The following is a 14,065-nucleotide window of genomic DNA, read 5'->3' as shown; positions in this document are numbered from 1 at the left end:
CCAGAAAGGAAGGAGCCATGTGCCAGGCTTCATGGGGACAGACAGTTCCAAAAGGGCACCTTCTTTAACCCTGAAGCCCTCATCCCCCATTCCTCACCAAAGAATCTCAGTAACTTCCCTGACAGAATACACCAACCAGATCTGGGAAGTGCCCACTTCCTGAATGGAGGTCAGGTGTTGACCCCACTCTAGCCCATCACTAGGGCACTAATCTTATCACCATTAACAACCATACCTCTCTCTTAGCACCTACTGTGTGCAGGCGCTATACTAAGCACTCAACACACCAAATCAGATCCCAGTCATCCTCTTAACAGCCCCAGGAGGCAGGTGTGGGAAGCAGACCTCGAGAGTGGCTCCAGCATGGACTCTGGAGCCAGGTTGCCTGGTGTAAGCCCCAGCCCACCACACGCCAGCTGAGCGACCTGGAGTGGGTCACCCAGTCTCTCTCTGCATTTCCACACCTGCCTATAAGATGGGAGTAATGGGTGTCCAATCCCCTCACAAGACCACTCTGACAATTGCATAGATTACATGTGAAGCACTCAGAACAGGGCCTGGCACACAGGAAGCGCCACACAAATGTTAGTTCTTATATATTTTTGCAGATGCAAACACTAGGGCAGAGAGACGTCCATAGGGTTAAGTCAGATGCTTCTTTTTAGTACACAGGGAACCAGGATTTGAACCCAGGCTCCCTGTCTCCAGGGCCTCCGGCCTTGATCACTGCACTAGAATGCCTCCCTCTGCAAGTACAACACACCACATACCCGGGCCCAGAAACCCCATGTCCCTGCCCAACCAAAGGATTTCTCTAAAACAGGGGGTCTGTGTTAGACGGGAGAAAAATTACATCTTTATTTCCCCTAATCTCTAACTGAAATTTAGTATTTCTTTCAATTATGAATTTTTGCAACAGTAGTGGTACAGCAGCAGTACCTATGAATAAGTCACCAAGAGAAACCGATATTTTCATACCACATTACAGTTGCTGCAGATGTCGCAAAATATTGTTTATACTCATCACTACTTTGAACTTTAAAGTTACAGGTTTCCCCTGCTATCCAAAAGTGGAGCATTCCTATGAAACCTTTTGTAAGCTGAAATGGCATAAAGTGAAGAAGCAGTTACCTTAGGACACATCTTGCTAACGGATGCACAAAATAAATAAAGATAAAGCACAGACGCTTACAGATACAGTTCAAAGCTAAGGCAAGGGCTTGATGTGAGGCGCTGAACGTAGTTCCCAGAGAAGGAGCTGGGCGGCGCCACTCTCACTGCTTGGGATGTGCTGCCTCTGTAAGGCTCACTGCAAAACACACGCTTGAGTGCATGTCTTCCCCTTCCTGCCCCAACGCACGGCTCCCAGGTTGAGATCTCAAATCAGATGACAGATACTGCACCTCATGTCCCACCGGGTATGAGAGGGCCTTGCCAGGGGCCTGGTAAGGCGCGAGAAACTGGCCAAAGGCCCTGCGGCTCCCGAGCGTCACGCCACAGTGCTCAGTCTGACCCTCAAACACCCTGCATGCCAATGAAGGTGACTCCGGAGAAACAAAAACAGCTGGGTGCACCTGCCAGTCAGGGAGCAGGCTGTTCCTGTAGCTTGTTTTCCTCATGTCCCCAATACCACCATCTCCAGCTTAACTGGGCTGGTGCTCACCTGGGCCTTACCTGCTATGGCCGTAGCCCAGCAGGTCTGCAGCTTCTCTCTTCTGGCCATGGCTGCCCTGGCCTCTTCAGAGACAGGTCTTACCTCAGGCTACGGAACAGCTCCCACCATGCTGGGGGTGGCGCGCTTGCAAATCTGACGGTTGTAGGAATTGAACCCCACCCCAAGACAAAGGAAGCCAAGAGGCCCTGAGAAGACAGTTGTGCTGCCCAGTGTACTGGCTGGAGAATCTTCTAGAATGAAAAGTGAAGAACCAACGTGAAGGAAAGACATGCTGATCCATTTCTCCTTTCCTGGCCTCACTCTCCCCATCCAGCTTCTCTAGGCACTCAGTACAAATAGGGGCTGCAGGGTTCCAGAGGGGAAGAGACCACAACTCAAAAAGTAGATGCTGGGGAAAACTCTGGGAGAAGACACCAAGATATCTGTCCATAACATTCTGATGGACATTAACAGTCTAACCCAAATTCCTAATCCAGGCCGGCCAGCCATCAGTCACTTCAAGCAACGCTGTATTGATGAAATCATTTGCTCTCAAAAGGCCTGAAGCCTTCAGAGACTGTTCACCCTGTCCCCGTTTCCCCAGGCTCCCAAGGCCCCGCAATTTCTGCTTTGGCAGAAACCCATCAGCTACAATGTGGGATGTTCTCAAGGACAAGTGATTCAGCTCCTCCATCAGGTAAGGGTATGAAACAAGAGGGAACTGTTACCCTGGGAGACTTAACAACCAGGCACAGTACGGGAGGGAGCCCTGTTTGGATCCTGATTCAACAAACCACCTATGAAGAGATAGTTCTGATGTTAAGGGAATTTAAATACGGACTGGATGTTGATTGGATGGTTATTAAGGAACTGTTGATTTTGTGTGTGATACAAGCATCATGATTATGTTTTTTAAAAAGAACCCGTGGGGCTTCCCTGGTGGCACAGTGGTTAAGAATCCGCCTGCCAAGGCAGGGGACACGGGTTCGAGCCCTGGTCCGGGAAGATCCCACATGCCGCGGAGCAACAAAGCCTGTGCTCCACAACTACTGAGCCTGCGCTCTAGAGCCCACGAGCCACAACTACTGAAGCCCGTGTGCCACAACTACTGAAGCCTGCGCACCTAGAGCCCGTGCTCCACAACAAGAGAAGCGACTGCGATGAGAAGCCCGCGCACCACAACGAAGAGGAGCCCCCACTCACTGCATCTAGAGAAAAGCCCGCGCCCAGCAACGAAGACTCAAAGCAGCCAAAAATAAAATAAATAAATTTATTAAAAAAAAAAAAAAAAAAGCACCCGCATCTGTTGGAGATGGTTGGAAACACGTATTGACTCATCTATACTCCCCTTCTGGTCCCACTTGAGACTAACAGGGTCTTTCTATTAGATCCCTGTGGAGGCCAGCGGGTAGCCTTTGGCCAGGACACAGGCTGTTTTCTCCCTGTCCTATGACTGAGCCCTGCTCCTGGTTGAATCCCTGAGCCTTGTGCTAACTATCTACTCATCTCCGTAGCCTCAGCACAGGGCGTGGCATGTGAGATCCTGACAGCCCATCCTGACACTCACAAAGTCTCAGAGGCACAGGGAACTCGCCACTGAAATCCCATCCAACCAGAGGAGGCCTCAGCCAGGCTCAAAACGTTTCCCAAGTATTTGCCAGAATAAGAAAGGGAGTGTCCTCGAGAAGCTTACATCATGGTGGGGAAATAAGACAGCCACATAAATAAAGGAAGAAGGTGATTAACACCACAAAAATGCACAGATAAAATGCACAGGAAGGTTAAAGGGAAGACAATTTCGGGAGGAGCAGGGAAGGACATGATAAAAGAAATTTTCACATATTGAGATATAGGGAGGTCATTCTGGCTTATCTATGAGTTAACTTGAATCTTATGCTAACTAAAATAGCCTGTTTGTGGCCTATCAAACACACACTGTACATCTGCTTTAATTATTAGAGAAAAGGACACACTGACAAAAAGTAAAGAATGTCCATTCTTTAAAAATAAAGATTAAATGCTTATCTTCCTGGGACACCAATGCTGGTACTCCTTTGATAAGACTCCTTTCCCAGGTGCAAGGCCATGCTGACTTGCTGTGTACATGATGCTGATCTGTGTGTGTGTGTGTGTGTGTGTGTGTGTGTGTGTGTGTTCTCTTGAAATGTACAGTAACCCTGACTTATTTAATGTTCTTTGTTCTGACAAGATATAAAACTGTGCTGGAAACCATGCTTCTCCGGAGCAGTTTCTCAGAGTAATCTGGGAAGTGGGCATCCAGGCTAGTCCTCAGTTTGGCTCAAATAAAACTCTTTTCTTTTCTTATTATAGGTTGCTTATTGATGATTTTCGTTGACAGATGTAACATTCATCCTGGGCCTTGAACAATGGGTCAGGAGGCAAGGAGGCAGGTGAAGAGACATTCCAGGTGGGAGGAACAGAATACACAGATGCCCAGGGCTGGAGAGGTGAAGATGGGCAGAAAGGTGCTTTGGAGCAGAGGAGACTGCCCCAAACAGCACGCTAAAGAGCTGTAGCCTTATTCTGGGCCTGGAAGAGCACTACAGGGTAGGAAACAAGGATAAGACCTATGGCTGCTGTGCTGTAGGAAGAGCCCAGGACAGCAGGGAAAGGGGCAGCAGAGAGGTAAGGCAGCAGAAACCAGCACAGAGCCGGCCAACCCAGGACAGGTCCCACGGCCAGGCTGACCCAGGCAACTCCTTGTGCCTCAGCAGTTACTTCTCATCACAAATTAATAAACTGGCATTCTGGCTTACAAAAAAGCTGTAGCAGCTATGCTAACAGTCTAGAGGAGATGTTTAAAAAAAAAAAAAACCTGCCTAAACTAGGACAGGAGCAATGGGGAAGGTAGGAGGGGCCGGAGTGCCCTTCTCCAAGTGCCCCTCTTCGTCCCCTGCAGTGGCACTCAGGCAGAGCCACTCCACCTGTGCTCTCACTGCTTACTGACTGCACAAAATGTTACTCACCTTTTATGCCCCCCAACCCAGGGAAAGGGCCTGATATATGGAATACCTTCTAACACCTGCTGGATAAATGAGATGGCATTGGCAGGGCTTAGCTTCAGTACCAAAAATAAATGGAAAAAAAATTATTTTAAAGGAATAGTGGAAAAACGCAAGGGTTGGAAGACAGGAGACCCAGGTTCTAGTCCTGGATCTGACTTACAAAGTGGCTTTCAACCACCCACTTCACCTCTGTAAAAGAAGGGTGATAAAATAAGCTAGTTAGGGAGAGGGAGAAATGTCAACTAAAACTGTATTACATGGAGTTTGAAGAGACAGCTGGAAAAGCCTTTTCCCCAGAGGCTCCTCCATCTAGATGCCTTCCCTCCTCTCCAAATCCCCCACTCAGGCAGTTCTCCTCACACACGATCAGATAGGAGATGTGTGGGCCGCAGGCCAATCCCTTATGGCTCCCAACACTCACAACCTCACCCTGCCTTTGATTTGGTATCGACGGTAAAACTGCAAGCCAGACACAACTGCAGGAGAGGACAGTGCCTCTTATCAGGCCTCTTGTCACCTACTCTGGCTCTGTGCCGGCACCAACAGTCCTTGGAGCCCAGCACCATCATTTCATTAGTTACCCCTGGCTCCATGGGCATGGCTTGCTCAGCTCCCCTCAGACCCCAGCCAGGACCAGCCTCCCTCCCTCCTGGGCACAAACATCTCAGCCAGTCCTCATCTCTCCCGCTGCTGTAGGCTCCAAAGGTTTGTTTCTTTGTCAGCTTGCCTCGGACAGAGGCCAGGGACCCATGCCTGCTTGGAGACAAGTCTAACCACACAGCAATAGAAGTATGTATAGTTGAAAGCATGATGTAGGGAAAAAGCACTGGGCTCGGGAGGTTAGAAATCTGGCTGCCACGAATGAATCATGTGACCTTGGATCGGTCATTCCATTCCTGAGACCGCAGTCTTCACATCAGTAAAAATGGGGGTCACCCTCCCTGCCCTCAGGGAAGAAGGAAGTGAGGTGATGCTGGGAAAGCACTCTGAAAAGTAGGCCAATCCACATGTAAAGATTTGGGTTTATTGTCTGTCAGGGCCTTTTATAGGCTGTCATCAGCCCCCTGGGAGCAAGGTGGCCCAGGACCAAAGAGTGATGACCCTGCCCAAGAGAAAGGAGAAAACCAGCAGGATGACCTCTCCCAGGGGAGACAAGGGAATAAGGAAGAAATTCTACTTAACCAAACTCCCCTCCCCAGTTTGCTCCTAACCCCATATTCACCCCAAACAGGGTCTTGAGTCACGGAGGACAAAACTAAGTAGTGGCTGTCTTCCTGCCAGGGTCTCAGTTCAGACTTGAAACAGGTGGAGAGAAGCAATAATATCCCTGTGTGGGGAAGCCAGACTTATCATAGGTACAGACCTGTGTGTGTGAAGAAGGCTGCACTTGTGCAAACACAATGGGAGAGGGAGAAGAAATCTATAACGCATTGGCTTTTAAAAGCATATAAGAACTGGTAATATTGACTGCTCCTGAAGAGAGGAGCTGGGTGACTCAAGGGCAGGACAAGGGAGATTTTTCACTGTGTATGTACCCTATGTATCTTTAGAATTTTGAACCAGGTAAACTACTCAAAAAGAAATAAGAAGTAAAGAAAGTCAGGTTGTTTTGCTGAGAGAAGCACATAGGAAACGAAGCTTGGCTCCCCTCCACTCCCTCTCTTGGCTCAGCCCCACCACACTCACCTTCCCTTCCTTCCCTCCCTTCTGGGTCTCCCTCCCAGAAACTCACCCAGCCCCCACCACGCCCCACCTGTCATTCAAGGTCCAGCCTCCTACAGGCAGCCCACCCTGATCACTCCAACCCTGGTGAGTTGGTCCTTCTTCTGACCCTTTCCTTCTCTCATATTTTGTATATGCTGCTTTGTTGGTTAATTATCCTTCCTGGGTTAAGTCTTGTCTCAAACATATTTTTGCCCTTCTACGGAAAGGGCTATATAATTTCTTTCTCATGTTTCCTCCAAATCCCTGACCTAGGCACAGTGGTTGCCCACTAATTGCTTCCTAGATGTTGAACAAAAGAAAGGGGGAAAAAAAAAAAAAAAGCAAACCACTGCATGACTGTAGGAGGAGGGATGGATGGCTCAGAGTGTTCTGTCACAGTAAAACAAGCATGTGATTTCTTGGGAAAGGTCAGGAAGTCTTATATCTGTTGATGATCCCAAGCCCAGCTCTACTGCACAAGCCAATGGCTCCTGTGAGACAGTCTAGTGGCAGTGATACCCTCTTTCCCAATGTAGCAGGCAACACCCCCATCCCCTGAGAAAGATATGACCAGACATGGAGCTGCAGACTGAATGCACTTACCCCTACCAGCCAAGGCCTCACACAGGAGAAGCAGGTCATGCTTCCAGAGGCCCCAAGCCTAACCACAGAGATGGGCTTTGGGGAGGAGAGAGGAACCCTAAGGAGGGCAGCTGCTGAGCACCAACTTCCATGCAAAGCTGAATCCTGGGAAACATGGGAGAAGGCTCAGATGGGTGTTACAGCATGGTGGCGAAGAGCACAGAACCAGGAGCCAGGCTGTCTCGGTACAAATCCTGACTGCCATGTGCTGTGTGCCTTTAGAAAAGCCACTTTAGGGCTTCCCTGGTGGTCCAGTGGATAAGACTGTGCCTTCCAACGAAGGGGGTGCGGGTTCGATCCCTGGTCCGGGAGCTAGGATCCCACATGCCCTGTGGCCAAAAAACCAAAACATAACACAGAAGCAATACTGTAACAAATTCAATAAAGACTTTAAAAATGATCCACATCAAAAGAAAAAAATCTTTAAAAAAAAAGTGGGCTTCCCTGGTGGCGCAGTGGTTGAGAGTCTGCCTGCCAATGCAGGGGACACGGGTTCGAGCCCTGGTCTGGGAAGATCCCACATGCTACAGAGCAACTGGGCCCGTGAGCCACAACTGCTGAGCCTGCGCGTCTGGAGCCTGTGCTCCGCAACAAGAGAGGCCGTGATAGTGAGAGGCCCGCGCACCGCGATGAAGAGTGGCCCCCGCTCGCCACAACTAGAGAAAGCCCTCGCACAGAAACGAAGACCCAACACAGCCAAAAATAAATTAATTAAAAAAAAAAAAAAAAAAAGTCACTTCACCTCTATGTGACAGCCTCAGTTTCTTCACTCGTTGAACACAGTAACAATACCTACACCCCCAGGGGTTGCTATAAGCTGATGCAAGTCAAATCCTTAGGACAGTGCCAGCACCTAAAAAGGGCTTAATAAATGATATGCTAGACAAACAAGGCAATGACAATCCTCCAAAAAGGAGTGCTACACGCTGTCCACAGGGGAACTCAGAGAAGGTGGGGTGGCAGACGGGATCTCTGATGGCCAGCCTGACAGGCCCGGGGTACACCTCCTCCTCAGGGAGGCCTTCCCTGACCAGAGCTGAGCGCAGGGCTTCCGTCTGCTCTGAGCATCTCCAGCGCTCCCTGGCTAGGCCCCGAAGTACGGCCGCTGGCTATGGCCCTTCCTCCAAATGTGGGGGTCCGTCCTCCTAATAAGACTGCACCCTCTGGGCATGCGGGCTGGTGTGTCCATGTCCTCCCCTCCTTTGAACTTCCCACCCAACCAGTGGCCTCTGCCCAGGCAGAAAGGCCTGTGGATTAGGCGTCCCTCCAGGTCTCAGAGAAGCCCCAAGCCTCCCTCCCCCTCCCAGCTGAAATGTCCCTCTCTCCCTAAAAACCCTCAGGCACTTCCACAGAAACCTTGGGATGCGCTCAGGTTCCCAAATGCCATCTCTTCCTTATCCCAAATCCGACAGCTCTTCAGGCTGTCAGGGCCTAAGAGAAACCACACAGAGCCCCACCCTCCCTAACTGCTGAGTAGCTGAGAGCCTGTCACTTTCCCTCCCCAGCCTCAATTTCCACACTTCTAAGCACTCTTCCAGTTCTGACATCAGAATTCCATGATTAAGGGCTGTGCTTCCCCTCACCACCCCCAGGGTCAGCTGAAGGTCAAGGTGGCCCGTGACAAAGCCCCTCCCGGCAACTCTGCAGCGCTGCTTCCTGGGAGCTGAACTTGCTTATCCTGCTCACTGCGGAGAGACCTGGGCCCAGGGCCACCCCCACAGGCCAGCTCAGTAAGGGCAGAGCCATCAGACTCTTCCTTAACAGGACTGCCAGGTGCATAAAGGACCCACATCACAGACTTATTTTTATTACTTGGCTGTGGGGAAGGGCAAAGCTTCTTCATGACCACACTATTTTGCAGAGGTCGGCCCTGCACAGGAAAAAATAGGGTACTGATTCCCAGAGAGCACACAGAGCTCCTGTCATTGTGTTAATTATCTGTCCCAGCACAGGGTGGGAAGGGCAGGGGAAACATCTGGACAAGGCCAGACCAGCCATTTAGCGCCGCTGGAGAGCGCGTCACAGCACCAGGGTGGCAGTAATAAAAAGAGGGTAGACAGCCCCCATCAGAAGAAAGGGACAGCCCTCAAGGTCGCTAGGATGGAGCTCTGCTGAGTTGCACCTGTCCCTGGCTGCCTGCAGGGAGGGGAGAACGGGGCCAGATGCAGAGGGAAGGGTAAGCCGGTCAGTCTGACGGCAGAGTCACTCCCCACTCCCCAGACGCTGCTGCTCAAGCAACCCCAGATAAAAACTGCCCCATAACTCAGGGAGATGCAGCCTCCGTCCTAACTACTGCTCTTAAGTACAGCCACACCTTTCCCGGCGGCCAAAGCAGACTTCCCCATCAGCCAGGTCGGGGGTTGGAGCAGGAGCCAAAGCCAAGGACCCTCGTGGCCTCAGCTGCTTCCTGAGGAGCAGTCACATCTGGAAACATGATAAGGCTGTGGGTCATGCACCATCTACCTACAACAGTAATGCACAGGCCATCTGGAGGCTAAGGGACAGATGGAAGCCCTCAAAGACCATGCCCACTTTAGGTCTACCCTAGGCCAGTAGGCTGTATTCGCCTCAGCTGCCTCTCCCATTGCCCCCAAGCCCACCCTCCTGGAGGAGGTCTCAGGCCACCACCACCAGCCAGGCAGAAAGCTCTGGTCTCCAACCTAAGTCCTCCTCAGCCACAGGCCTCCCATAGGCCCTCATAAAATCAATGAGACAGGTCTGACCAGGGCTGACAGAGCCTCTTAGGGGGCCACACTTGCAGCCTGCCCATGGTCACGTTTTAACCCAAACTGAGCCCACAGACTTGGCCTTCCCAAGGGGCCAGACTCTAACCATCCATCCAACAGGCCCAGGAAGGGGGCTATTTACAGAAGGGACCATTTTACTCCACACGAGCACACACTGGGGAGTACTATGGATGGTGCTGAAGTAAAAACCACAAAGGACGCATCTAAAGAAGCTAAAGAGGGAATTCCCAGGCGGTCCAACGGTTAGGACTCGGCGCTTTCACTGCAGGGGCCCGGGTTTGATCTCTGGTTGGGGAACTAAGATCCTGCAAGCAGCACAGCATGGCCAAATAAAGAAAGAAAGAAAGAAGCAGCTCTTGGGATTTTGAGACCCATGATGATCCGTGTATGGCTTTACTGAGGGGAGACGGTTATAATTAGTTTCCTTGTGTATTACATTACATGTTGTTTTGACAATTTTCTCTTCAATCAGTTGGAAGCCTCCAGTGAAATCCCTCACCTCAAAGAGCACCCCACTAACAAAGGAGCTTCAGGGGCTGTTGAGGCACCTAGAACCCCAGCCCCCATCATCACCACCCTCACATAAGGAAGGCCCTGAGAGTAGCCCAACACTAATATCTTGAAAGCTTGCTATGTGTCTAGAATGATACTAAGGCTTTTAGAGATGCTGTCTTATTTAATTTGTACAACTCTATGATTGTTATCATGTGTTACCTTTTCAGAAATGAGGAAACAGGTTAAGTAACTTGCCTGCTAGTAAGTGATAGAACTGGGAGTGAAACCTCAGTCTCCACGTTCTTAAACACTACGCTGCCCTGCCACAGAGGACAGCTGCAAAGCTGCAAGCTGATCTGAGCGTGGCTTCAGAACTGCAGAGGCCTCACAAGACGAGCCCCAATTCTCAAGCGTCTGGCAGCAAAGAGAGTAGTGGAGGGCTGTGAAGGGCCAGTTCATTTCATGAGGAGCTCTCATACTTCTGTGAGTACCCTGCCACCATAGTCCTGGGGCTTTCCAGGACTATGCTAAGTTCTGTATTACCTCCTCCTATCACATGAGAGGCTCCTCTGAGACAGGGGACATCTCCCAGATCACAGCTACCAGGCTACTAAAACCTCCCTCCACCATCACTGCTGTTCACTGACCACCAGCCATATCCAGGAACTGCACTAGATGCTTTAATTACATACTCATTTCATCCATTACATCAATCCTGTCAAGGTATAAATTAGCCCCATTTTACAGATGAGAAAACTGAGGCACCAAGAGTTTACTTGACTGGCCACAAGGTGGCAGGTTTGGAAGGGAATCTGCAACTAAACAGGCCCCTCCTCTTAACCGTGAGGCTGCCTTTTCCCAATGGAGTTCTGTCTGGGCAACACAGGGCTATCATGTGCTCTCCTGGAGTTCTCTGCCACCATTATCCAAAGCTGAGGAGGGCACACGCCAGTCCTCTCCCCACTGGAAAATGTGCAGACTCACTATCTTAGCAGCTCACACCAAGGTGCTCCAGGAAAGGCCACCAAGGGTGGCCATGAGAGCCAGAGGTGGAAGGTGCAAACCGGAGTGGGGGCAGCAGCCCTCACCCTCTGTCAGTGGGCATGCTGTTTGGTCCAGTAAACTAAAAGATCAGGCTGATTTCACAGACTTTTCTGCTGCCCACTACAAGTCCCCCTCCTCCTGCCCCCTCCAGGTTCTATAAATAACCCAGGTCAATGCATCAGAGGAAAGGCAGCCAGGTGGGTGTGGAAAGATCCTGGTGGAAAAGATGACTTCTAGAAAGTAAATTAAGGCTCCCATTCAGATCAAGGGGACTGTCCTTGGCTGCAAACAGGCGCACACGGGCCGACAGACATAGACAACTCAGTTAAGGAAGATCCAGAGGCCAAGAAGAAAGCAAGAGCAGGAACTGAAAAAAAAATCAAAGCCCCTCCCCCACCCCCGCGCAAGTCACTGACCTCACAGAAGCCCCTCCCCACAAGCTGAGACTTTTTCTGTCTGCCCCTTAGTCTCCCCTCTAGTGCCCCCCCCTCAACCCCCAGACCGAGATGTGTTATCTACCAGTCGGGTCAGATTAGCTGAGAGGTGGAGACTGAAGGACTGGGAAAGGGGTGGAATGAATTTGGGGACAGGAGCCTCTTCAGAAGAAGAAAGGGCTAGGAGAGCCAGAGGAGAGCTTTCTGCCTCACCCCCACCCCCTTGGGCTCCCTGAGCCAGGCAAGAGGGAGAGGACAGAAAAGGGGAGGAAAAAAACAAAACAAGGGCCAAACTATACCACATGATCCACACCCAGCAACCAAACAGCAAGTCATGAGAGAAGGAGAGAAGGCCAGGGGAGGGGGAGATGGAGCTAAGTCACAGCCCTGCCCAAACCTGCCCTGTGCTAACCCGTTTCCCACCCTAGGCTGCAAAGGGCCATGAAGGCCTTCTCTACCCACATTTTTGAAATGTTCAAGGTCAGATCCTTTTCTATCCAAATCCTGCTTTCATTTGGGTCTGTACCAGGCTCATCCTTCTCCAGCAAGCCTTCCTAGATTTACTCAGTTGGATGCCATTCCACTTGGGTAAACCTTTCCAGCAACTGTCCCCAACCCCTTACCCTCCCCATCCAGGGCCCATGGGCCTAGGGGTGGCGTCACCCCAGTTAACCACTTGAGTGACCCACGGCAGGTTGTCAGCCCTGCGGACAGGCTTCCGGATCCTGCCCAAGCCCAAAACAGGAAATGAGGCTCCAAGTCTGAAGCCTTGATCTTAACACAGGGAAAGTTAAACGCTGCCAAAATAAATGATTTTTAAAAACCCACTGGTAAACCCTCTGGCCCTTCTAGGTTTAAGTGACTGGGAGATTGTCTCCTGCTGTCCATTAGGCACGTGCTGCCTCCACCTCAAGCAAGATGCTTGAAGCCTGATTAAAGCGTTTCCTTCCTTTACTTAGAGGGTCTCCTGTTTTCAGACCAGAGACACAGAAGGGAAGAATCGGGGGCGTCTCTAAGCAACAGAGGGCATCCGAGTACCAGGCAAGAAGCAGATCCCCTCTGCAGTCTCTAGATTTGGTGGGGCGCCTCCGTTCAACCTCTGCCCTCCTCGAGGACAACCCTGCACCTTCTTTCCCCCACAGGGCGAGGCAGGGCCTCCCCATTCCCCTGCAGGCCTGGTGTGGACCCGAAGGCAGTTCCCCTCCCCTTCGAGGAAAGTGAAACAGGGCCAGAGGCCCTAGGAATGGCCCCAAGATTTTCCTTCTTGAGGTTCCCACAGTCCAAGAGCCTCTGGATCCCACTCCTAACTTTACTTGACAATCTACTCCTAACAGTAGGCCACCATTCTCACCTCCCCCCCCGCCTTCCAAGGACCCACCAGCGGCCAAGCACAGCCCAGCGCACATTTGGGGATTGGAAGGAGACCCCGATATGCGAAGAACCAACTTGTCGGTTTACGCCCTTCAGCGCTAGGCAAAAGGGCGCACCGCCCAGGCCGAGGTTCGGGGTCCTGCGTCTCCCCAGCCACGCCCCGCAAGGCCCTTAACCGTTTCCGCTCCCGCGCGCCCCTCACTCACTGTGTGTGCTGGGCGCGGCCTGCGCCGAAGACCTCGTCCAGCGCCACCATGGCCTGGCCCAGGAACTTGTCGACGCCGATAAGCGAGCGGTGCATGGTGGTAAGCACTAGCTGGCAGGCGGCGTTGGAGCCCGCGGCCCAGGGCGCCGGGCCCGCGTCGGTCTCCTGCGCCCGCAGCAGGCCGTCCAGGGCGCCGGGCGGCAGCTCGAAGGAGCACTCCTCGCGCCACTCGGGGCATCCCGGCGTCTTCTCCACCACCGACGTGCTGTACTTCTCACGGCCCACCTGGATCACCGTATACGCGTCGCTGGTGCTGCCCGCGCCCGAGCTCTTGCCCCGCAGCCCGCGGGCCCGCAGCACCGTCACCTGGACGTGCGTGGGTAGCCAGCGGGAGGGCCCAGCCGCCGTCTCGGCGCCCCGTACCAGGGCCATGGCGGGGGAAGCGGCGGCGGGTGAGGGCTGGCCGAACCAGGCGTGGACACCCGGACCAAGTGAGAAACTGGGCAGCGGCGGAGGGCAGTCAGGAGCCGGCTCGGACCGCCGCCGCCGCCCACAGGCTCGGCCGCCGCAGCTGCGGGTTGGGCTGGGCCGAGCCGGCCGCCGCCTCCCCGCCTCCCGGCCGCCGGCCGCGCCGCGACGTCAGCGCCCCGCCTCCCGCCCCGCCTAGCGGCCGGCGTCCTGCGACTCGCGACCTAACCCGTACCCGCGCGGAGGTGCGGCAGAGCTAGGGGACGGTGGCCCCC

General features: G+C 52.5%; 1 protein-coding gene across 3 annotated transcripts in view; it reads right to left on the bottom strand.

The window, feature by feature from the left end:
- Positions 1 to 13,967, bottom strand: part of RAB11FIP5 (RAB11 family interacting protein 5) — a 36,711-nt gene extending 22,744 nt beyond the window's left edge. Inside the window, exon 1 of one of the 3 annotated variants that reach the window (XM_082356303.1) lies at positions 13,324 to 13,967. In XM_082356303.1, coding sequence (XP_082212429.1) covers positions 13,324 to 13,754 — 431 coding nt within the window. In that variant the 5' untranslated portion in view covers positions 13,755 to 13,967. The remainder of the gene's footprint in view (positions 1 to 13,323) is intronic. The other 2 variants (XM_082356304.1, XM_082356305.1) reach the window with 2 other exon arrangements.
- Between the last annotated feature and the right edge of the window lie 98 nt (positions 13,968 to 14,065).

The sequence above is a fragment of the Balaenoptera borealis genome (genome assembly GCF_965194805.1).
Source record: "Balaenoptera borealis genome assembly, chromosome: 15".
Classification (NCBI taxonomy): Eukaryota; Metazoa; Chordata; class Mammalia; order Artiodactyla; family Balaenopteridae; genus Balaenoptera; species Balaenoptera borealis.
This window is presented reverse-complemented; position numbering and strand designations above follow the sequence as displayed.